Source organism: Ipomoea nil, unplaced genomic scaffold (genome assembly GCF_001879475.1).
Source record: "Ipomoea nil cultivar Tokyo-kokei standard unplaced genomic scaffold, Asagao_1.1 scaffold1129, whole genome shotgun sequence".
In the NCBI taxonomy this organism is placed as follows: domain Eukaryota; kingdom Viridiplantae; phylum Streptophyta; class Magnoliopsida; order Solanales; family Convolvulaceae; genus Ipomoea; species Ipomoea nil.
Genome location: NW_017617557.1, coordinates 1,440,949 through 1,466,986, shown reverse-complemented (window position 1 = coordinate 1,466,986; position 26,038 = coordinate 1,440,949). Strand labels below are relative to the sequence as shown.

Sequence of the window (26,038 nt, the reverse complement as noted above, 5' to 3'; positions counted from 1 at the left end):
GGCAATAAAGTAAAAGGAGACTAATGGGGAGTCGGTCTTAGGAAGTTAGAATACCTTTTGCACAGAGATTTGGACTCCACAATGTCGGTTTTCCCTGCCTCGTAACCACATTCCCATGCAAGTGATTTGCGTATCCATCCTACAGCACAACCGGCAAATCAACCCTGTTGGGAAGCTGCATTGGGAGGAAGTTGAGTGGATGCCCTGGCCTGATACTTAAGGGGCATTATGGAGCATGGTATTTCATTTAGGAGTCATTAAAGTGAGCCTTTAGTTGTGGGATATGTGATTCATATTATGTTGTGGACATGGATAACAAACGTTCTACAAAAGGGTATGTCTTTATTTTGGGTGGCGGTCCTGTTTGTTAGATATCATCAGTTCAGTCTGTTATAGCTTTGTCTACAACTGAAGAAGAATACATGATTGTGACTGAGACAGCTAAAAAGACTTTGTGGCTTTTAGGTTAGATTAAGCCTTAAGGAATTGGATATTGATTAAGGTAAAGTTCAATTACATTGTGACAGCCCGAGTGCCATCTTTTTGCTTAAAAAATTTGTATATCGTGCCAGATCCAAGCATATTGATGTAAGATTGTATAAGGTTAGAGAGTTGGTTGCTTTTGGTGAGATATTACTGTAGAAAATTCATACCTGTGAGAATATAGTAGACATGTTGAAAAAGACAGTTACTATTGACAAGTTCAGACATGGTTATCTCAACACATGAGCAATGTTGAAAAAGATGCTAGGTGTCGATTTTTCAGCGCCTAGCCACCCAATTTATTTTTTTTTTCTTATTTTTTTATTTCAGCCGTAAGCCATTATTGCAGTATGTAGGCATATTGACTATTGAGTATTGAAACTTGAAAGTATTAAACTATTAATATGTTAATTATAGTTCCCAAGCCTTGATGGATGACTTATCAACTTCAGATTTGAACTCTGAACCCACCTCAAGATCTCCACCGTCGATGTGAAGGGCAATCGGCAGGCGGAGAACGAAGAGGTGTTGGAGGCAGAGTCGCAATCGAGGCAGGTGCCACTGTGTCGGTGTGAAAGACAAAGCTAGTATCGTCATCGTCGTCGTCTCCACTGGCCATCTCCAGCGCCCTTTGCACCTTCTTCCTTCTCCACGTCGTTACCGCTTCTGGTCTGAAGTCGCGAAAAAAAAAAAAAAAAAAAAAAAAAAAAAAAAAAAAAAAAAAAACCTTGTGACGGTTTGGCCGGCTAGGCGGTCTAAGCGCCGCCTAGACCGCTTAGCCGGCCGGCCACGGAGGAGGCCGATTCTGGCATTTCTCACCGCGGCCGGACACCGCCTAGCTCCTAGGCGCCAATTAATCGATGCCTCGACACGATTTTTGCAACACTGCCCATGAGTATATGTGAAATCAATTATTTTTCTCTTGAGAATAATTTGCCAAAAGGTGGAGACTTGTTATGTATGTTTCATATATACTAGAGGATTATATGTATACCACGATATTTGTATACGTATATGTTTAGGGTTGCCTGAATATTTAACCATTACAATTAATAAAAGAAGAACTTCACTCCCATACACGTAGATATATTGTCGAACCACGTAAATCTTGTCTTCTTTACTTTCTGTCATTATTTTTTATTCTTGTTCTTTATCTCAATGCATATATGTATTTATTTATTTGTATATAAATATATCATACTGAAAGTAAAAATGATTTTATCTTTTCAATGATTATTTGAGTTAGTCAAATTTTGTTTATCTGCAAAATGTGTATTACATTTATAATATAAAGTATTATATATAAGAAGTGTTAATTATAATAGCATTTCTACTATATTACGGAGTATTACTTTATTGGAAAAAGTGTTAAATTGGCCCTCTAAGTCAAGCGGATAATGCAATTGAGCCCCTTAAGTAAAAAAATCTGCATTCAAGTCCCCTAAATCGCTAAAATTGTTCAATTAAATCCAATTGTCCAACGCAGACAACCCGTGGCTGTTCTTTAAAAAAAAATTATTTATTTATTTATAATAAATAATATTTTTAATTTTTAATAAATAAAAAAATTGTTTTAAAAAATAAAATAAAAAGGACACGTGTTAACACCGCATCAATTTAACCTGATAAATAAGACAATTTGGACTTAATTAAACAATTTTACCGGTTTAGGGGACTTCAATGGAGATTTTTTCACTTAGGGGACCCAATTGCACTATCCACTTAACTTTTCTTTCTTTTTTTTGGAATACTATTGACTATATTACAATGTAGTATCTGTTCATACCTACTTTCTCAACCTACTGAAGCACAGAGTCAATGCCACCACACTACGGTTCAAACCTGAAACATCTCATTTGAAGGGTCACAAACTCACAGTTATGCCACTCGACCACAAGACCTTTGGCACTATCCACTAAACTTAGAGAGCTAATTATACACTTTTTTCTTTATACTTTTTTTTTTTGATAATATCTAACTGTTGCAAATACTCTTTAAATATCATTTAATATGATTATTTGGCCGTCCGAGAGGCTATTTTGTGACATGAGGACAAAATTATTCAGTTTTGGGAGGATAGTTAAAGAACATATTTGCAACGTATAGGTGATGTTTGGTAAATAACTATTAGCTGGTTCGATTAGTGGGTTTGAGTAGTTAATGACATTAGCTGAATCTAAAAAGATGTTTGGTAAATTACTAAATTAGTTGTTAGTTGATAGTTGATTACATGCAAAATGATTTCCTCAAAAAGCTGATCGAAAAAGCTGCTTTGAACAACTTTTTAAATTTTAACATTTTAGAATAATATACTATTACAAAAAGCTAACAGCCAGTAGTCAAATAAACCAAAATTGACTAATAAACTATGTTACCAAACAAGGATTCACTCACTATTTACAATTCAATTTTTTGAATTATTTAATTTAATTATAGTAAATAAAATTTGTATATTTAAAAAATACATTACAAAATTTATAAAACACAATAGGACAAATTTAAAAATGTAAGGAACTATTAAAGAAAATAAGCAAATAATAATAATAATAATTTGACCAATGAATAGTACTAAATGCATATAAAATGAGAAAGGAGTACTATTTTAGAGACCCAAAATATTGTTTTTTTCAAAAAAAAAAAAAAAAAAAAAAAAAAAAAAAAAAAAAAAGGAATAAGAAAGAGTGTAAGTATAGATCTTGTTATTGCATCATTCTTGACATATTATTAGAACAATTGGCTTCAAAACTAAAAATGACAGCAAATTCACTAAGGTTTTCCTTTCCCTATACAATCTACAAGTGCAATGAACTAGCAGGGTAAAACAAGTCCAGAAAAGGTATAATATATTTTCCCGGTACAGAGAGAAGAAAAGCGGAAAATAAGGAAGGAATACTCATCTAAGAACGACTTTTAATTTGCTCTCCACTTGATCTCTTACTTTCCACTGCATTCATAAATATAGACATTTAACAAAAGTGGTAGTCACTCACATATTTATATGAGTGGTTTCGAGATGTGTGAACGAACCTGCAAATCGTTTATTTCCTCATCTGTGAGTGAGCGCTCCATGGATCGGTAAGCAATCCTATAGCAGTGACTGGTCATTCCTTTCTTATTCGTGAAGTTGTCTATTAGTTGCACCTGAAATTAGAAGATGGGTCAATGGGACAGAAAATCTGCAGAACTCTAAATTGTTCTTAGTTCGGCACCATTAAACCACACATCCAATTATACCTTGTTTCTTCTTTTTCTCGTTTTCACTTTACAATCACAAAATTACCTTGCTACTGTTGAATATATATATATATATATATATATATAAACATAAATGTGCAGTTCAACTACCAACTTAGTCATTTAATTGAGATGAAACACATCCTTCAATTAAGTATCAGAGCCAACCCTATGCAAATTAGGGCCCACGGTGTTACGTGTAGCCCTTCAAAAGTAACCGGCCCCCACATGAGAAGGGGTGTATTGAGCATATAATATATAAACATAAATGTACAATCCAAGGGGATAACCCCAACCAAGATGGCTAAGAATACAAACTTGTAACCACAAGGTCACGAGTTTGAATCTTAGCCTTCTTGGTTTGAGCTAGTCAACTATGGGCAACCAAGGCTGGTTTACCTCGTTGTGGTCCTTTGCCGGCTAAGGTCAAAAGACGGGGGTTTACCCAGGGCACACCCTCGGTTAGTGACTACAGGTTTCCCTCGTCACCCCAAAAAAATGTGCAGCCCAAGTGTCCATTCAATTGCTACAAACTCTATATTTAACTTTTGCCACTCTATACAGGCTGCTTAAAAGATAATCAAAATATATCAGCAGTCTTTGCATAATAGGCCTAACTTAAACTTGCTTCAACTTTATTATCTACTAAGACCCTAAAGTTAATAGCATGCTTGCATTCCAACTGTAGGAGAAGAGAAACTACTTAAATTAGGATGATAATACTAGTGAATATATTGGGCATACATAATCTTAGAGAGGCACTCTAATTATTATACCTTGGTACAGATTCTCGAAACTTACACCCCTTATTTTTTTTGGAAAAAAAGGATTCTTTTAAGAACAGAATATTCCTTTCAGTGATGACAACAGTAACATTAAACCATGAGTAAATAAGTGGGTATCTTTCAAAAGCTCCCGTCTCTACAAGAAGATTCAAAAGTACCGAACATTGATATAGCATACCTCTTCCACAAGATCCCCGGCAATTCCTCTAACAACTTCACAAAGGTTGTTCTCGGTGAATGAATCACTGATCCAGAAACTCATGTCTTTGTAGCATGGAGGATACTGCAAGGTTACAAATATTTCAACCACAATATTAAAAGGTTGAATGCGTTAATACCTAAAGTACTCTCTGTATAGGACTAAGAAACAAAATATATTAAAAAAATTTCTGGAACGTAAGTGTTTTAGCAACTCATTGTAAAACAAATGAGATGAAAAATTAAGAGATGAAAGGTCAAGAAACAAAATGTTAAGCAATACCTTAGAAAATGGCTTGAACTTCACTCCAAGTTGGCCACTTGAAAACTATATGCAATCAGGAACACAGTATTGAAAACATCAGGTAGGAAAAAGATGATAGGATTCATAATAATAACGCAAAATCAAAATCGAGAGAAAATAAAACAAGCTGGAAATTTACTTGAGAAGTAAAACGCTCATCTGCAGACCAGAAAAGTCGGATATCTGGAATATCAAAGAGAACCATTGCCAATCGTTCCAATCCAAGTCCAAAAGCCCAAGCAACATTATTGGTTCTCCCACTTCTTTTCAGTATTTCTTGCTCTGTTACCCCACAACCTAATACTTCCATCCACTTTTCCTGGTAAACAATTCCATAACAAGTCAACAATAATAGTACACTATAAGTTCTCTAATAAAAATATTATTTAACATTGTAATATTCAAGAAAAAAAGGAAATAAACTATTCTGCATATTGAGGAACTTGGAATATTCAGTAAAATTTGGAACATTATCCTTACAATGTGACTCTTACTCTACTGGTAGTCTGGTAAACAAAAAGTTAGAAACATTCATTTGAGAGTTAATACCCAATTTGGTCCCTCGACTATTAGGATTTCACCAATTTGGTCCTCGACTACCAAAGTTGCTCAATTTAGTCCCTAACTATGCAATTTTTACCTAAAATGGTCCTTCAACTATTAGGATTTCACCACTTTGGTCCTCAACTACCAAAATTGCTCAATTTAGTCCCTAACTATGCAATTTTTACCTAAAATGGTCCCTCGTTTATTAGGATTTCACCACTTTGGTCCTCGACTCTCGAAAAAGGTCCCCAAATCCACACTAAACTTACATTTCAGGTTAACATTTGCATAGTTGGGGACTAAATTGAACAACTTTGGTAGTCGAGGACCAAAGTGGTGAAATCCTAATAGTCGAGGGACCATTTTAGGTAAAAATTGCATAGTTAGGGACTAAATTGAGCAACTTTGGTAGTCGAGGACCAAATTGGTGAAATCCTAATAGTCAAGGGACCAAATTGGGTATTAACTCTTCATTTGATCAATTTATTTGTTCATAAGGTTTTCAGTAATTATTTTTACTATAATAAAATAGGATTGGAAAAGCCAAGGAAACAATTGATTGAAACAGTTTATGAGCATCGTCATAAGAAGTGAGCTTGGATCTTTGTGAGTGAGATCATACACAACTGGAAAGAAGTCCAAAGCTCGCAAATTGTTGATTGTTAGGCAGAATTAACTAAATGTCAAGCAATTAATAACGGTAAGTTAACTAGCAGGTGTGTTAACACATGTTTAAAATCACAAACATCTACCAAAAGCTCAACAGCTTAGAATGACTTAACTAGAATGAAAAGGCAAAGTATGAGATTCAGAGAACAGAAGATTTGATTCATGGAAACCCTCAAAGAAGTGTGTGTGTGTTTGTGTGGATAAATTATACTTTTATGTTCTTTTCTGGAGGTGTTTTTGTAGTTCTAAACTGAAATACTTTTCTTTTCTTCGGGAGAATTCATGAGATTTTGATTTCAAGTATGTTATTATTAGGAGTTAATACCTCCAATGGTCCTCCGAGTATTAGCGATTTACCAATTGTGGTCATCCGAGTTTTAAATGACCTCCAATGGTCCTCCATGTTTTAAAAAATAACCCCCCATGGTCCTAATTCTTAAAAAAATCCGAGTTTAAAATGACCACGAGACGTCCTAAAAGGACCACGGGTGGTTATTTTTTAAAACATGGAGGACCATTGGAGGTCATTTAAAACTCAAATGACCACAGCTGGTAAATCGCTAATACTCGGAAGACCATTGGAGGTATTAACTCTTATTATCAGGTTCTGGTTTGGTTCTAGGTCTCTTTGATTCTGTATGTACTACTTGGACACTTGGGTGCACAGTGCATCCATCTGGTGCCTTTAATAAAAAATTTCCAATCAAGAAAAATGGGTTTGTTTAGATAGATAATGCATTATCTGAGATGTGAAATGCACATGTAGCCAAAGTAAATACATAATAAATATCATAAGGAAAAGACCGCCATAATAGTGTAAAAAGAAGAAAGTAACTAAATTATTATGTAGTATATACTTTTATAATCATTGTGAGAAGTGAAAAAGCAAGGAAAACCTGAAAATATATCTCTAATTCGAATGATGGATTGGTAAAGGGAAAGTATGTGTCGACCCAACGCATCTCCACACCACCTGAAGAATGATTTTAAAACTTAGCCTAGTAAGAGGTAACCATGAAGAAAACGATCACAGGCAGCACAAGCTGGGGTCAATTGCCAATCAAGAAAGCCTAGGGAAACGGCAGAGAAGTGAAATAGAAAAAGACTTTAGTGATTTGCAAAGTTTTAGATCCACTAGAACTCTAGAAGTCTAGAACACACACTTCCCAATTATATACAATTCCATGGTGAGTAGACAAGAAAGAAAAAACTGATCTAACTGCTAAGAATGCAGTTGGATAGCATTGGAGTCTCATTAGCATTGTTCACAAGAAGCTTTACTGCCACCGTCATATTCTGTCTTTGAACTAATAAAATGCATCACCATCAACTCCCACTTAGCATTCAATTAACTTAAAGTAAAAGTATACCAAATAAATGTTGAGCCAATCCCTCGAGACATATCTTTAGATCTGCAGCAGCATAAGATGTGGCATCAGTGCCTGATCCCTCCCAATCATTTGGAGAAAAGACCCGAACTCCTTCCATCTACATAGTTTGGGAGAAAATTGTCAATAAAAATAATAAATATCTGAAAACATAACAAGTCTCAATTAAAGTTATATCCCTAATTTATGTTCATGTTTTTAGTGCTAATCATTTTGTACATTGTGCTTTTTGAGTTGTACTATATAATTTTTTGGACAAAAATACCCCTACCGTTATAACATCGTTATCTTTTCCATTATTGTTACCATGCACATGCATCCACCATATATTTTCTTATATTCTTTAATGATAATAATATTTGTAGACATTATATTGGATTAATATAATAAATAAATTTGATTTCATATAGATTTTAATTAGTAAGGATTTGTTAGTTATTTTTAAAAATATAAATATTGGGCATATGTTTTTGCGTATCGCGCATAGAAAAGACTAGTCATTCTTCTACACAGCAAAAAGTAGATAAATAAATAGATAGATAAATACGCCAAGATTAGTGAGGGAGGTACCTGGTGGAAAACAGGGTAGTGAGTTGAGTCAATAGAATCTCTACGGTAAACATCTCCAGTAACAAGGAAATGAGTATGACCCCTGCTCAGTAACTCAGCTTGATGTGCACTTGTGTGGCACCTCAAAACAGTTTGAGAGTCCACGTAATATGTATCATTGTAGCTCCTGCTAACATGATCAGGAGGTACCAGTACATCATCAAAGTTCTGCAATTGTATCAGCAATTATGAAATGCACATCAAATATCAATAATCCAAAAAAACAAGAAATATAGCATCAGAAAGTTGCAAGAAGTAATTGATAAAGAAGAATGTATATGAATTAGGAATTCCAATATTATTTGCATAACAGTTTAGTAGCTTGTTCTGTATCATTCATGGGAATTAGGTATTCTTAAAGAAATCATTAGCATGATAGCATCCTGGTCAGTTTGATAAGATGAAAAATATGCCTTAGACTTCACATATCACGGGGGAAAAAGAAAGCAATATTTTTAAATTCTATCAATTAAATTGTTAGACTAAATCCTAACATCAAAACTAAAAGACTGATATGAGGTAGCTGAAGGAAATGGCATTATGTAACAAAGAGAAAAAGATGCACATGATAGATCAACATAGCAAAGCATTCAAGAAAATGATGAGTACTAACTCATCAATGCTGCATAATCAATCTTGCGTCAAAATTTTGGAACTCATGGAATTACCCAGAAGTAAGAGTAAATAGGATCCCAATTTCACTTCTTACAGAAGATAGTAAGTTCTAAACATTAAACTGATATGGCAGCCAGCCATCAAGAAAAAAATCAAACAAATTAAAAGGATTGAAATCACTACTTTTAGAAAGTGAAGGAGAGAAACCAGAAGAGACAAATGAAATAACAAAAAAGGAAAAACCTTAGAACCAGAAAACAATTTCTAGAAGTTCTTGATAGCACTACCTGTTTAACAGAAACTATAGGGCATAGATCATCAAACTTGTCAAATTTGTTTGGATAATTCGTGTCAAAGTAATCAAAGATTGCATTCTTCAGGATACCAAGTGGATGTTGATCCCTCCTATGAAGCTGCATTCCCAGCTTTGAGAATATTGTATCTGGGACATTGTTCGTAGGGTCATCCCTCACTATTTCTGCATATCAAACCATCTGATCAGTACTCAATTACCGTTAAATAACTTAGGAAACAAATAATATAAACATCAACACAACAATTACACATGCGGCATGCTCTGAACTAACTTTGATTGCATTAGTACACATCTGAAACGGTGATAAAATATAATTGTGTGCTAGTCACTATATACTCACATTTCAAAGGTACCCAAACTATATATACTACCTCATACTTTAAAGAAGCAAACAGAAGAGTTAAAAATAAAAGCTAACTCATGTATGCAAAGTTTGGATAGCTTCAATCAAGAAAACTCTAGTAGCACCAGGTAAAAAAATAAATAATAAATAAATAAATAAATAAAATAAAATTAATTTGACACAAACTTTTATGTCAACTAATAATTATAGAATACATAAAAATTGGAGAAGAAACACAACACATAGGGACAAAATAAGGTTAACATTTTACAAGAGGAAGTTGCACATTTAAGCCAACAAGCATGTCAAATATTGAAAGAAAAACAAAACTGCACCAAGATTCTACATTCACAAAAGAATAAGAAAATTCCAATAACTAAAACAAGATAAACCCAGTTATCAAAACGCAATATTGAGAGAACCCCAATGCGATTTGGAACACAAGGGTTATTAATATTGAGAGTAGAAATTCACTCTTCATATTACCATCCTTGGAAACCTTGAGGCCACCAAGCTCAAGAACTGAGGCGACGGGTGCCCTCCACCTGTGGCGATGGACGGGGGCTTTGTTATCTGCAGGCATAGCACCAGTAGAATAGGGAAAGGAAGAAGAATAGTTGGTGAAACAGGCGAGAACATTACATCGTTTAAGGCTGCCGCCATTTCTGCGGAGGAAGAGAGAGGGCCTAGTGGAGACGAAGAAGGTAGATTGAGCAAATGAGAGAGCCATCGCAGTTGTGCTCCACACAGTGGCTGACCTGCTGTGGCTCGAGAGATACTGGTTCACCGTAAAAAATTAATAAATAAAAATTTTCAATCGGCCCTATAAATTGCTTATATTTACACTTATTATCCATCCCATATTTTTATTTTCGATTCATTTCAGGAAAAATGGAGTTACTACCTCCAATGGTCTTATCAGTGATTTACTAATTGTGGTTATCTGAATTTTAAATGGCCTCCAATGGTCTTTTCTGCTTTAAAAAATAATCACTTGTAGTCCTTTTAGGACATCTCGTGGTCATTTTAAACTCAGATTTTTTAAAGAATTAGGATCACGAGTGATTATTTTTCTAAAAATATAATAAGTGTGAATAAAAGTTATACCCCTGATTTATGTCCCTTTTTTCCATTAAGTTTTTTTGTACATTATGCTATAAAGGTTGTACATTAAAATATTTTGGACAAAAAGACTCCTACCGTTATAACTTCCGTTATCTTTTCCACTATTGTTACCATGCACATGCATCCACCATATATTTTCTTATCTTCTTCATTAATAATAATATATACATATTAAATATTTGAGTTATATGTTAATTATTACATAAATATAAATATCAAATTTATAAAAATGATTTACATTATTATTATTATTATTATTATTATTTAGAATAATTTAAATATCTAAAATCTAAATAAATTTAACATTTTAATATAATGTATTAATATTGGGCACCTATTTTTTGCGCATCACGCATAAAAAATACTAGTTAAAGGAATAAGAATCAAATAGGTCACTCAACTGCACTGCAATTAGATCATCGAACTCAAAAATAATGCAATTGGGTCCCTGAACAACATAAAATCATACAATTAGATCCAAAATGACATGTTTTACCTAAAAGAGCGTTTATCAATTTAAAATAATTTTAAATAAAATAATTAATTAAAATTAATTTTTTTTAATAAAAAAAACAACTAACTACCATCTCCGTCTCCATGGCCATGGAGACGATGGTCTCATCGTCTTCATGGCCGGTGGTCTCTGCCTCTCTGGACATGGAGACGAAGCCGCCGATAATTTAGGTTTTTTTAAAAAAAAATTTATTTATTTATTTTATTTAAAATTATTTTAAAAATCATTTTTAAAATTGGTAACCGCTTTTTTCAGGTAAACAGGTCATATATTTCCATGTGTATTGAGATAATGAACACATTTTCATTTCTTATATTGTGTTTTTATGGATCGGAAGAACTCCCTTAACTGCATGCTGTTTTAGTTTCCATCCTTCCTGTTGCTTGTTCTTATCTCCATCTCACTCAATAATGAATTTGCATAAAATTTGAGGCATAATCACTGAATCTGGACATTTGATATGCCATGAAAGGTTAGACAATATATGATCGTGTGTTTTCTCTAAAATAATGGATTTTGGTGATTTTATTGTGATCACTGCATGTCTGAAAAATTCTGATCGGCGCAGTTTGAAAATTAAATTCGTGAAAAATACTTTTTTAACTCATTTTGTCATGAATTTTTTTCTGGAGAACCTAGACTTGTGGTATTTGATGTCTGTAAAAAGATTTTGTTAAAAATATGTTTTGGTTGTTCCAGAAAAATTTTGTAAAGTTTTGGTAATATGCTGCCAGTTATTTTTCTATCTGGCGCAGTGTTGGGAAAAATTGTGAGAAAAATATGTCTAGACCTTGGATTGACTTGAAATTTTTTGTGCACAATCTAGACTCAATTTACTTCTTATCTGATAAATTTTGTGTCAAAATGTGTTATCGTTTTTCTCCAAAAAATTCTGCAATCCAGGTTAAAAATTCTGAGAATTTCTGCTGGTTTTTCAGCTAGTATATCTTACTATTTTGTGTTGTTTTGATGCTTTATGAAACTATGAGATAAAATGAGAGCCTTGTTTGGAAAAGTGTTGGTTTTTTACTCCCCGAAATAAGAATGAATGGGCGGGGCAGCGAACATGTGCTCGTTATCCTTCGCAAACGATAATCCTCTCATTTTATCTTCTAATTTATGAATTAATAGAATATCTCTTGCCATGTCATGTCTTGTGTGTACTGTTGGTCCTGAAAGGGTGGTGAGAAGTCTAGAGGGGGGGGGGGGGTGAATAGACTTCTCTAACTTTTTCAAACTACTTCTGCAAACAACACTTTGTAACTTCAACTCTAAGTAACAAGCATAAACAAGTATAACAACTTAGAGTGTGCACAGCGGAATTGTAACGGCAAAGTGTTATGCTTTAAATTGTGTCGTGCTCAAGAGAGATTCTATACATGCATCACGTTAGAAACACTTGATATAGATGTAGGATGATGTATATAAAATTTCACTTGCATGCAAACGAGGGAACTATCAAACCCAGACAGATAAAGATACGCAATAAACCGTAACGGGTTAGTTCACAAATAATATAGGCATGCACGAAATATATATGAGCAGAGTAAGTAAATAGAGAGAGAGATTTATAGTGGTTCAGAGGTGGTGTAATCCTCCTAGTCCACTCTTCTCCTTTCACTTCAAGGAGGAAATTCACTATTATTCAATCACCCAGATACAATAGTGAATAAGTGCCCAACGACACTTCTCCGAGTGCTTCGCACAAAGCTACACTCCACCAAGGTTTTTCGCAAGCTCCTCTTGTTACTCCGCCTTCCCGAGTACTTCGCACCAAGCTGTACTCCTACACCACGAGAACTACGCACAAAGCTACGCTCTCACCGGGTTTTCACAAGCTCCCCTTGTTACTCTGCCCGTTACAACCGAGTGCTACGCACAAAGCTACACTCCAACTGGGTTTTTCACTCTCCCTAGTTACTCTACCCCTTTTCTACACTCAGTAGAAGATTTACAATGAAATACAAAGATTTTTCTCTCACTCAGACTTGAATTTGATCGTGTATAGCTCAATATATCACTTGATGATTGATTGGATAATTTTCTTGTTCAAGTCATGCTTGTCTTCAAGTCTGCTTGGGCAATTTATAGCAGATGAAAGCTATTTGCCCGTTGATCAACTTTCGATCTCGATCGTCCATTTTGAATTGTAGTTGATCAATTAATTTTGCCAACTTGGTCTGCAAAAATCATTTCGCCGTCTGTCAGAAGATTTTGAGAAATCTTGCCGTTGCTCTCCTTTAATCTGACAAAGCTTTTCTTTGGAATGGATAGCCTCTAAATTTGAATTTTCTCTGGCATGACTTTTGTTGAATTATTGATCTGATGTGCCAAGTTGATCAAATAATTTATCTGCTGATTCTTGCTTGAGTAATAAAAAGATCTCCTTCGTATATCGGCTTCTTCTTCTCCTTCGACTTCTTCTGCAGAAACAGAGCTTCAAAAAAATGTTTCTGTCTAATTCTATCATGATGTCATAGCTCCTTTTGATGAAGTCATGTCCCAATAGTATATCATGTTCCACCTTGTATCATAGACTATATATCATGTTCCACCTTGTATCATGGAATATATATCATGTTCCACCTTGTATCATGGACCATATATATCATGTTCTATTTCATATCATGAGCTAGCTATCATGTTCCACCTTGTATCATGGACCATGTATCACGTTCCATTGTATATCATGAACCAATATTATGAAATCATAAAATCGCTTCAGGTGGGAATTGAACTGTGGACCATTTGCTTTGCTCGGCAAGGCTTCTTCCATCTTGGCTAGGTATCCAATTGATACAATCCAAGACTTAAATTCTTTTGACTTATCTCCTCCACGTGTTCTCCACTAGCTTTATCACATTGTGATGTCATTACCCGATAGTCGTGACGTCATCACTCGATAATTCTCAACTATCACGATAAAAATTGTTCTTTCATGATAGTATAACCTGATATTACTATCATGATGACATCATCTCCTGATATTACTACTTCACGATAGCAACTCATCTTTACACCAAAATTGCTTCTAATGAGAATCGAATTGTGGATCATCTCGCATTAGGCATACTTCAACAAGTTTTCTACCATCTCGTCCATCTCAACCTTTAGTAACTTGATGCTTCATAAATCTGTTAAGCTATGATCCCGCTTTCATTTATTCTTCTTTAAAACTGCTTTTTCGTAGACTTCATGTAGGCTTCATGGCAGTGGTGCACTATACTTGGTGAACCAGAACTGACTAAAATAAAATAAAATTGGGGTCTACAAAATACATTTGGCTGATCAAAACTTATACAATATATTCCTAACAATTTCCCCCTTTTTGATGATGCCGAAACTTATACCCAAGTCATTTGGCTATGTCAAATTTTTGAAAAATAATCTTTTTGTCCAATTTTATTGCGACTAGCCATTTGACGGGTTTAACACATTTAAGACCTAGAGATTTTAATTTTGGACGGTCCTAAACGTATATTGAGACTATAACGCGGGGTTGCGTATTGAATTTTATCTTTTAATTTTTCTTCCCCCTTTCAATTTTATTTTCTCAATTATACGCCTCACATGCAATTACTAAGTCCAATTTAAAATCTTGAGACTTTAAAGCAATTAACATACTAGACAAAGTAAAGAAATAAACCATATGCTAGCAATTTATATAATGTTCCAAAAAGCATAATTCGAACAAGCTAGCTATTATGTACACCAAAAATTGAGGCTTCAAAATTTTACCTCTTGCCAATTAAGGCATTCACGTGTGCCCTTAATTCCTTGAAGTCTCGTTTCTTTCCTTCGAGTTGGTATGGTGCGGTGACTTGCTCGGTAACATAATTTCCATAAGCTTCTTGAACATTGTCACCCCGTAACACTCCGGCTTGGTACCAAGCAACGCATTCTTCAAATGATCTTCCATCCACCATTTCGTTGCTTGTGTGCCCAAAGAATGTCTCCAACTCTCGTATAAGCTTCAACTTGTTTTCTTCATAAATTGATCTTGAAGGTGTTGATCTTTGGCATCCTTGTTGGCTAGGAAAATCCATGCTTTGAGGGGTCATCAAATAATCCATTATTCTCCTTTTTCCTCGGCCTTGAGCTCTCGGTGTGGGTGTTACTCCTCTCGGTGCTCCTGGAGGTCTAATAAGCTCAACTAGTGGCCGTTGTGACGACGGTCCAATCAAATGGTTCACCAAATGACTTGGAGCTCCTCTAGCTCTTTCCCCCTTTTCGGCAGCATCCACATAATGTTGGAAACTCGCCGAAGCTTTGTCTTGGCTCTTTTGGACTCCAATTAAAAGATCATTGTTCACGCCAACTTGATGTAGTAGAGCCTTCAATTGATTCTCTACTAATCGTAGCCTCGATTCACACTCCGTTCCTTTCTTCCCTAAGTCAAGGAACATCTTCAAGATTTCCCTATTACGCTCTTCTTGCTTAGTAGACATTGTGGCCATATCACCTTGGATTGATCCTTGTCCAAGTAACAAGGATTCGGCCCTTTCATAAGCTTCCTTGTGAAAGTCATCTAATTTGGTATCAACATTACCAAATTGATTTTGGACTTTCTCAAACTCTTGAAAGACATCTCCTTTCAATTTTTGAATTTCCTTTCGTACATCCCCAATAATATTTTCTTTCAAAGCATTAATATTAATGGGAGTAGAATGTACCTCCTTGTGTGGTTCCTTTCGTGGTTGTCTCGGCATGGATGATTCCGGTGGTTCCACGTAAGGTGCATCCTCAAGACACAAGGGCTCGACAATTGTAGGAATGAGTGGTTCGGTAATGGCAATAGGAATCGGTTCGGCACGGCTTAGTGGCAAAGGTGACACTTCAATTTGTAGCACATTTTCTTGTTCCTCCATTCGGCTTTCATCATCAACATTTGCTTCCAAATTTTCATTCACCGAATTCGTCACATCCGTAGCCGTGTGGGGTGAAATAGCATCAAAACTAAGGTTGTCATCCCCAATATTCGAAGGAAATGGGTCCAATTCTTGCAAGCTTCCACCTTCGGTCTCCTTCAAATGTGATGCTTCCCCATGTGTGCCGTGCACTTCTTCTCTTGAAATGACCAATGCTCGGGTAATATCATCACGAGCAAATCCATCTATTGTCTCAACGGCATTTTCGTGAACTTCTTGAGCCACTTCCTTGCCCCGACTAATAGCAACTTTCTTAATAAAGCACTCATTAATCACCGAAAGCCTAGTCGTGGTAGCAAGATTTCTTGTTCCAATCCATTGTAAAGCAAACTCCTCCAACTCTAGAGTATTCGGTCCTATTGTTGTAGCAACCGATTTGTGATCACTTAGTCTCCAATTTCTCCAAACTCTCACACGGTCAAACTCCTTTATCAACTCACTACTTGCCCCATAAGTTGGAATGTCATCTACACTCCTAACTTTACTTGGTAAAACCACTTCTTCATTCGGGTTTGGGGTGTGAGTTATGGGTGCGGGTATGGTGACAAATTGATGGCTACAAGCATCATCACTACTTCTCCCATGGGTATTAGATTCCCCGTGACTAGTAACTCGGTTAGAAGGAGGCTTTTTGGCTAAGGAATGGGTTTATGCGTTTGCCGATTTTCGTTTTCGGATATTGGCTAGGGAAGGATCAACCGGGATTGGGGTTCGAAAAAGGTAATTTTGGTTTTGTATGGGTTTTGGTTTGGATAGGGCAACACCTTTCAACTTCAACAACTCCCCAACAACAAAACCGTAGCCAATGTCATTAGGAAACCATCCATTCACCAATGGTTTTGCTAGCCTAATTTGATCAACTATTCGGCCATATATAAACTGTCCCCAATCTACGGCAACAACATTCACAATGGCATGCATCAAAGGCAAATTCTTCTTTGTAAAATAATTCCTACTAGAATATTTGCACTCAATAGTTTTATGCACTATATCAAGTAGCATTCCATATTCGTGCTTCAACATAACCTTATAGCCATTAGTACACGTCTCGACTTGTGCGGTTTCGTGTCTAATTTCACTCCAAAAATCATTTAAATCAAAGCCGTGATCTTCCACTTTCAACAATTTTTCCTCCAATCCAAAATGAGTTCTCACATCATCTAACTCAATTTTTATCACAACACCTCCAACAGTAGAATTTATAACACCATGTTCGACAAATGCGTGTCTATAAAATTCTACTACTTCATTCAAATAGAAACCATCATACTTGAAAGAGCAAAATTTCAATAACCCACTACTTTCAAGAGAGGTTAAGATTTTTACCCCCAAGTCTTGGTTTTGGATGAACTTGTTGTAGTCCTCAAGGTCCATGATCATCCCTCGAATTACCCGAGTGAGTTTCCTCGATCCTTCTGCTCCAATTGGGTTTTGAGCTCCTTCCATCTTGATAGAACAAAAATTAGGGAATTTTGAGATGGGTTTCGGGTAGGGGTTTCGGCAGTCCGAAAAAAAAATGGGTAGAAGGAAATGGGTTTTTGGTTGTGAGAGGTTTCAAGGACAATGGTGAGGGTGGGTAATGGGTATTTGGGTGTAGAATGGATTTTTGTGGGAAATTTGGGATGGGTTTGATTGAATTGAGAGATTTTCAAGTTTTGCTTCTTCTTCTTGCATGCGCCGACGGTGAGAGAGGGAGGAAGAAGAAGATGAACTTCTTTCTTCTTTGTCTCTTGGAGGCAAAATAAATGCCTAGCGAAATTACCATCTTGTCCTTTAGTGGATAGAAAGAGATTGTAGAACAATTGAGGGCAACTTCGAACTTTCACTGATTTAAATTTGCCAACTCAGATTTTAATACTCCATTTGTGGGTACATAGCGCCAAAAATTAAGCTTTAATTCGCTGCCACCTGTAGATGTTCATGGAGCAAAAATTTCTTCGACACAAAATTGTTAGTGCAATAAATCTGTTCATGCTAACAATCCAATTGATACAATCCAAGACTTAAATTCTTTTGACTTATCTCCTCCACGTATTCTCCACTAGCTTTATCACATTGTGATGTCATTACCCGATAGTCGTGACATCATCACCCGATAATTCTCAACTATCACGATAAAAATTGTTCTTTCATGATAGTATAACCTGATATTACTATCATGATGACATCATCTCCTGATATTGCTACTTCACGATAGGAACTCATCTTTACACCAAAATTGCTTTTATAGAGAATTGAACTGTGGATCATCTCACATTAGGCATGCTTTAACAAGTCTTTTACCATCTCGTCCATCTCAACCTTTGGTAACTTGATGCTTCATAAATCTGTTAAGCTATGATCCCGCTTTCATTTATTCTTCTTTAAAACTGCTTTTTCGTAGACTTCATGTAGGCTTCATGGCAGTGGTGCACTATACTTGGTGAACCAGAACTGACTCAAATAAAATAAAATTGGGGTCTACAAAATACATTTGGCTCATCAAAACTTATACAATATATTCCTAACATGTACCAAACATGATACTCTTTATTTAAAATGGATGTGCATGACTCAATTGAGATTTCGGTGTCCAAGACATAAGGGACAATTATATCACATATAGAATATGCTACTCTTTAATTGACAACATTTAGCATATAACCTCTTGATTAGGCTCATATAAGAGAATTTGTTATTTCTCTTGTTGGCAATTAATTATTTGCTATAGGTTATAGCTATTGAGATTTATCACACAACTTATAAGTGAGACATTAGCATGAATTCTCAATATGATTTTCATTGTTAGGTTGCACCTGTCATTGCTAAACCTCAGTTTGATCTTGTGATATTGATTAGATTATATGAGTCTAAATATTGTGATATCTAACGTAAATATTGACTATAGTTTTGTCCGGAAGGTGAATTCATAGCACTAGTGTGCATAGACGGAGCCAAAGGCGGGGGGGGGGGGGGGGGGGGGGGGAGGGGGTCAGCTGTCCCCCTACCCCACCCCCACCCCACTCCGTATATAATTTTTGTATGTATATATGTATATATAGTACATTTTTTAGTATTAGTATATAAAAATTGCTAATTGTTAATAAAAAATGAGTTAAATTAGTTGGTAGAGCATGCATTTGGTTATAATAAAGGTTAGGGGTTTGAATCCTATAGTTGTTGATATAGTTTTACAGTTTTTTTTGGCTCCTTCCCTATGGCTTTTAACACAGTCACGTTTTAATAGCTTTTTTAATATTTGATACACACATACATATATATATTCAAATTATTTTGGCTCCTTCCCTATGGCTTTAACACAGTCACGTTTTAATAGTTTTTTTAATATTTGATACACACATACATACATATATATTCAAATTATTTTATCAAATTAATTATGTTTCATATTTTGTTATGAATATTTTTATAAAGTTTCGATGTGTTTTATTTTTCACCCATACCCAATAATATTTACACATATATTTCTTAGGTTATTTATTTATTTATTTTTTAAATATCTCTTTTATTTTAATGTTTCGCCTTTACTGAAAAAATTTCTGAATCCGTCCCTATTTCGCCCTTGGTAGAGCATGCATTTGGTTATAATAAAGGTTAGGGGTTTGAATCCTATAGTTGTTGATATAGTTTTACAGTTTTTTTTTGGCTCCTTCCCTATGGCTTTTAACACAGTCACGTTTTAATAGCTTTTTTAATATTTGATACACACATACATATATATATTCAAATTATTTTGGCTCCTTCCCTATGGCTTTAACACAGTCACGTTTTAATAGTTTTTTTAATATTTGATACACACATACATACATATATATTCAAATTATTTTATCAAATTAATTATGTTTCATATTTTGTTATGAATATTTTTATAAAGTTTCGATGTGTTTTATTTTTCACCCATACCCAATAATATTTACACATATATTTCTTAGGTTATTTATTTACTTATTTTTTAAATATCTCTTTTATTTTAATGTTTCGCCTTTACTGAAAAAATTTCTGAATCCGTCCCTATTTCGCCCCCCCCCCCCCCCCCCAACAGAATTCCTGGCTCCGTCCCTGAGTGTGAGTCTCATTATCTTCAAGGCTAGTCATCTTGTACTCCAGTAGTTGTACATAACAAAACAATACTAAGTTTTTGAGTGTCATTGCATTTTGAAAGATACATCTAAAACTTAGTTTATGTGGGAATATACTATGAGTTCTTAGCCTTCTCTATTTGACAATGTGACTTGTAATTGGACTATTCTTCTAATAAAGGTCTGTAAGACCTCTAATGAGATTGATTTTTGAATAACTAATGACTCGTGAAAAGCCTTAAATTTCTATCTTTAGTGCTATGGTATTCAATCCAAAATATTTTATGATCATGTCACAACGTAATATATGATATAGTTATTTAAAATGCTATGTGTTTGAAAGCTAGAAGTAAATTACGTCATAATAATTTGCCCGAAGCAAATTAGTTGTATATATTTGATGACGATGACTTCTCATATGTTTATGATTTTTTGAGATCCTGAATGGTCTCACCCAAACTTTTTAAAGCGGAAAAGTGCACTAAAGCGACATGGCCGGGCTTTGCTTTAAAGCGAAAGCACAAAGCGAAGCGTCGCTTTTCACAAAAAGCGACGCTTTTAATATATATAAATTATACATATATATAGTCAAAATTTTTAAATAATTATGCAAAATAACATCCAAAATAACTCCTAAAGTGATAAAGTGACAACATCATAATAATACAAACATCATAAAGTCACAAGTCACAACACAATCATTCATAGACTCATAGTCATTCAATCCTCCAAATCAAACTCATCTTCTTCTTCACACAAATCTAAATTATCAAATTCCAGAACTCCATCATCCTCACGTGCTTCTTCCTCATCTTCATCATCTTCATTCACATTTTCCTTTCCCTTAGACCTTGAAGTTGAACTCCCAACCTTTTCTTTTCCTTTTGAAGCATAAGAGAATAAGGAGTTTCATTTGCACCCGAAAATTTAGCAATGTCACCCCAAGTCAAGCTATCCTTATCACCAAGCACCAGCTCCTCATTTGCATCCTCCGGGATACCTGTCAACCATTCATTGGCAAAATCAATTTGATCCAAACTAATTGGATCAATGGTATCCCGCATTTCCCATCGTCGCCTCAATGCCCTATTATACTTAATGAAAACCAAATCATTAAGGCGCATGTGTTCAAGGCGACTCCTCCTTTTCGAATGCAACTGGAATATTTAAAATGAATTAGTGCTTGAATATGTTATAATTGTTAATTATTTCTAAATTGACTAACTTACATGCTCAAAGACACTGTAGTTCCGTCACATTCGGACGCACTAGTCGTGAGACTAAGAAACTTAATTGCGAATTCTTTCAAATGGGGAGCTAAACCCCCAAAAGAAGTCCACCAATTAACTGTAAAATTTGAAAATTATTCAAAATTTGATTATAAATAAAAATTGTAAGTTAAATTGTCTAAGAAGTAAGAACCTGAAGCTTTAGAACCGTGTTGCTTCTTGGCAACTGGCAAGCCAAACAAACCATCCTCGGTTTCCCGCATTGTTATTTCCTCAATAGTTTTGTCATGCAGATCTTGATCTCGAACCAACCTCTCCAAACAAGAATAAAAGCCAGCAACAACTTCTGCCGAATTAATTGTAGGAGAAATCTATGGCTCACCCCTATACTGGAAATAATCTGGATTCAAGTAATATGCTGCTACATGCGATGGTTGACGAAGCTGGGAAGTCCACCTTTTGTCTATGATCTCAAATACCTTCTTGTACTTGTTTGTGTTGTTGTCGAAAGCTTTTTCAATTGCTTTCTTTGTGATCTCCATCGCAGGATAAATATAGCTTATTGATGGCTTAACATCCCCATCAACTAACTGAAGGGTGCTAATCAATGGACCGCCTATTTTAAGTGTTTCTAGAACTGTATTCCAAAAGCTTGGCATTTGCACAATTCTAGAACACTCTTTTCCTGCCTATTCTTTGAAGTAAGAGCTAGTAAGGAATTCTTCTGAGTTGAACAATTTCCTCAAATTGTTCTTCTGCTCGTGAAGCCTCTTGAATGTCAAGAATGCAGTAGCAAACCGAGTCTTAGCAAACTTGACCAAGTCACACTTCCCGGTATACTTCCTCAACCAATTCAAAAGCTTTGTCTTTGAATGGATATACACCGACAACTTCAAAGCCCGCTTGTACGTCATTGCAAAATGGTGAATCTCAAAGATGTATTTAAACATCAAATTGATGTAATGGGCAGCGCATGGCATCCAGTACAAAGTCGGGTACAACTCCATTAAATCCTTGCCTAAATTATGTAAACAATTAATAGGTAAAAAATTTAAAATTTAAATTCTTAATATAAAAAACAAATATTTTAAACATACCAGCTCTCACATTCTTTGAAGCATTGTCAGATATGACTTGCACAACTTTATCCTTCCCCACTTGATTCACAAAAGTACCAAAGAGGTCAAGCATTTTGTTAGCATCCACCGTGTCCTTGCTAACATCTACCGACTCGAGAAAATACGATCCAAGTGAACAATTAACTAGGATATTTATAAATGCATGACATCTCATATCTGTCCACTTGTCCATCATCAAAGAACAACCATATGCATTGCATGTCTCCTCATGTGGCTTGAACAACTCCTTAACATGCTCAACTTCCTTCTTAAGATATGACACTCTAACTTCATGATAGGAAGGTGGCTTCATTCCCGGTCCATGTTGTGAAACACACTCAATAAAGTCTTGTAAGCTTTTAGTGTATTGAACACAATTAAATGGTAGTACAGCCTCATACATCCACCGCGAAAATTGCACTATGGCCATCTCCCTCAACTCCTTCTTACATGCCTCCAATGTCACTTGCTCACCGCCTTTTTCCCTTTTCAAACTTTGGTGCTTCTTTTTATTAACATACAAATCCATAGGACCTTTAACTGATTTGTTAGAAGATCTCAAACTAGATCCCATCACCGGATTTCCCGCCACCTCCGGGAAATCCATATCATCATCACCTTCGTCATCAAAGTTTGAAGGAACACCCATTGAAGCCGTTGAACTCACCTCCTCCTTTCTTTGCTTCATATTTAGCATAATCTCTCTCATTGCATCCCTACCAACTTGAGGACATTTTCTACATACTTGTACATTTCTATTTCCTCCCACGAGATGCAATTTATGCCTATAAATACCACCGGTCGTTACTTTTTCACAATACTTGCAACGCACTTGTGTAGTGCCTTTATCCAAAACCGGTGTGTCATGATCCCATCCCGGATCTTGCTTTTTTGCATTAGACATTCTTATAAATGATAATATTCACCTACAAAATTACAAAGTTTTCAAGAATCAAGAATCAAGATTCAAGAATAAAATACTCAACTAATTAACTGTAAATTGTAATTTTCAAAATTCATTAACTGTTATTAACTCTTAATCTTATTAGTTATTATCATTTATTCATTTCATAAAAATAAATTATTAAATTAGCTAAGATAAAAGTCTAAAACAGAATAAAAGTCCTAATAGGCTATTGTCTACTACCTAACTGCCTAAGTCAATAAATCAAGGCTTAACTCACATATAAATATACTAAGTGGCTTGTAGTCTATTGGTATCGGGTTGCTCCCTTAAGTGGGAGGTGTAAGGTTTGAACCTCAGTTGAGGTATATGTAAAAAAAAAAAAAAAAAAAAAAAAAAAAAAAAAAAAAAAAACTCACATATAAATATATAACTTATGTATAATACTATAATTTATCTAAGTATCTTCCATCTTTACGGAAGAGGAAATGAAAAAAAAAAAAAAAAAATCGTAAACAGCAATACCACATACCAGTCGGCAGCAGGAGGACTCGGCAGGGCAGTGTGAACACACGAGGAGGACTCGGCAGTGTGAACGATGAGTACGCGAGGAGGACTCGGCAGTGTGAACGCGCGAGTGAACGATGAGTAGGACAGCAGGCTGCACGCGAGGAGGACTCGACAGTGTGAACGATGATTAGGGCAGCAGGCTGCACGCGAGGAGGACAGAGGGGTAGAGCCTTAGAGGGAGAAGCGTCGACGAGGGGAGGGCTTTGGTCTCTACCAATCGCAGTCGCGAGTCATGACGCGATATTAGCTTAGGCCTTAGGTTTAATCTTAAAAAAAAAAAAAAAAAACTGACCGTTGACTGCGCTATTCGTGACAAAGCAACACTTTTGTGCGCTTCGTCGGTTCACTGCTTCGGTCGAAAAGCGCAAAAAGCGCTCACTTCTACAGCAACAGCACGATAACGGGAGGAAACTTAGGACCCGCACCCTTACCTGGTGCCTTAACTAAAGAGAACCAAAGCTAAAAGGAAAACAAAGCACAGAAAACACAACAGAAAACGACACAAGAACTCATAACCTCACCGCGCGTCCTAAAGTCCTAAGTCCTAAACACTTAGATTCTTACGGTCATCTTAGGGTCTCAAACCATACTTAGCCACTTAGAAGTCTAGACTTTACTCTCCTAGGCTCAAACCTAGGCTCTGATACCAACTGTAACACCCCCTAAATTTCCAAGCTATTTAAAGCCTTAAATATGCAGATATCTAAACAAAACATCAAACACATCGGAAGACTGAAAGAGGAATATATAAACTGGAAGTAAAAGGGGTGCTATGCCACGCTCACCCAGTGGTGAACGCACAGGCTAACATCTGCATAATTCAACATCTAAAACTATACATGTTCAAAGTACTAAGTCTAAACTGGGCTCACAGGCCACAAAACACAAGAAAGGAGCTACACTAGCTGACACTAAACCGCGCTCTCGTCTAAACATCCCCTGAAAGAAAAACATAAAAGATGGGACGACGCCTGGTCAGCGAATAATGCTGGTAAACCACCAATACATGTGAAATATCATACATAAGTGTTGTAAAGCCATTTTCGAAACGGAATACATATATATAAGTTCAAAACTGAGAGTAATAGTAAACACAAGACTCAAACACTCTCAACAAGAACACGGGAACACATCCCAAGACTACAAGGAATAACAACGACTCACAAGAAGTCTCAAGGCATAATCTATCATCACACAATAGATTAACACCCGACATGCATGATACAAGAGATTAAGAACACACCCAATGGCAACACATGCCTTTGTGACTACACATGTCACAAGAAGAGAACTCACAACAACGGCTACACAAGCCCTCGTGACATCACCCATCACGAGTTGATATGCCTTCCTTATGCCTGGTTCCAACCTTATGGCTACCCCCAACCTTATGTCTAGTTCCAACCTTTACCTCCAGGACCCCTGTACACCAAGTCCAACCTTATTCCTCCGGGAACCGTCGTTCCCCCTCCAATAGAACCACCGATTTCATAGTACACGAGGGTACCGATCACACACACGGCAACACATGCCTCCCAAGCAATACGTGAACCTTACACAAAGGTCACAACTCCATAATCACGTCATGGCCACCACGAGGACCACTGCAATACCTTGGTGACTAGTGTCCCATACCACTAATCCTGCAATCCAGGTAAAGCCACACACACATCACACCTCAACAGGAATCAATCAACGGATCACAACGAAGATATGAAACCATACTCAATCAAGGAATGGAACACAGTCCAACAACAACGATGAATAACACAAGTCATCATCAACAATAGGAAGGTACAAACAACACACACGCTAGCATTTAAACACCGAACTAGCATGCTTATCAAACGGGTAAACCAAACATAGTTCCGAAGAACACACAAGACTCATCACGGTTCAACGAAACACAATGTTGAACACTTAGCACGATTCAAGACACCAAAACCTACATGGATTCCTACCATATAGTTTTAGACATACGAAACATCAAGAAGACACTCAAATAGTTCCACAAAAGAACATCGGGAAGTCAAAAGACCAAATACCGAGTCAAAAGATCACGGGGAACAAATCCCCGCCAA

The 26,038-nt window shown here is 35.9% G+C and overlaps 1 protein-coding gene across 3 annotated transcripts; it reads right to left on the bottom strand.

Moving 5' to 3' along the window:
• Positions 1-3,152: 3,152 nt before the first annotated feature.
• LOC109183458 (phenylalanine--tRNA ligase, chloroplastic/mitochondrial-like) lies at positions 3,153-10,268 on the bottom strand. 3 transcript variants are annotated; one of them, XM_019333555.1, is made up of 11 exons: positions 10,133-10,268; positions 9,977-10,063; positions 9,119-9,309; positions 8,178-8,384; positions 7,590-7,707; positions 7,116-7,192; positions 5,144-5,323; positions 4,984-5,028; positions 4,681-4,785; positions 3,511-3,624; positions 3,153-3,427 (listed from the first exon to the last, which is right to left on the bottom strand). In XM_019333555.1, the coding sequence occupies exons 1-11, from the start codon at positions 10,218-10,220 to the stop codon at positions 3,377-3,379; spliced, it is 1,263 nt and encodes a 420-aa protein (XP_019189100.1). In that variant the 5' UTR covers positions 10,221-10,268; the 3' UTR covers positions 3,153-3,376. The 3 variants fall into 3 exon arrangements, with proteins under 3 accessions (XP_019189100.1, XP_019189099.1, XP_019189101.1); XM_019333554.1 differs by having other exon boundaries at positions 9,977-10,268; XM_019333556.1 differs by lacking the exon at positions 9,977-10,063 and having other exon boundaries at positions 9,119-9,303.
• Between the last annotated feature and the right edge of the window lie 15,770 nt (positions 10,269-26,038).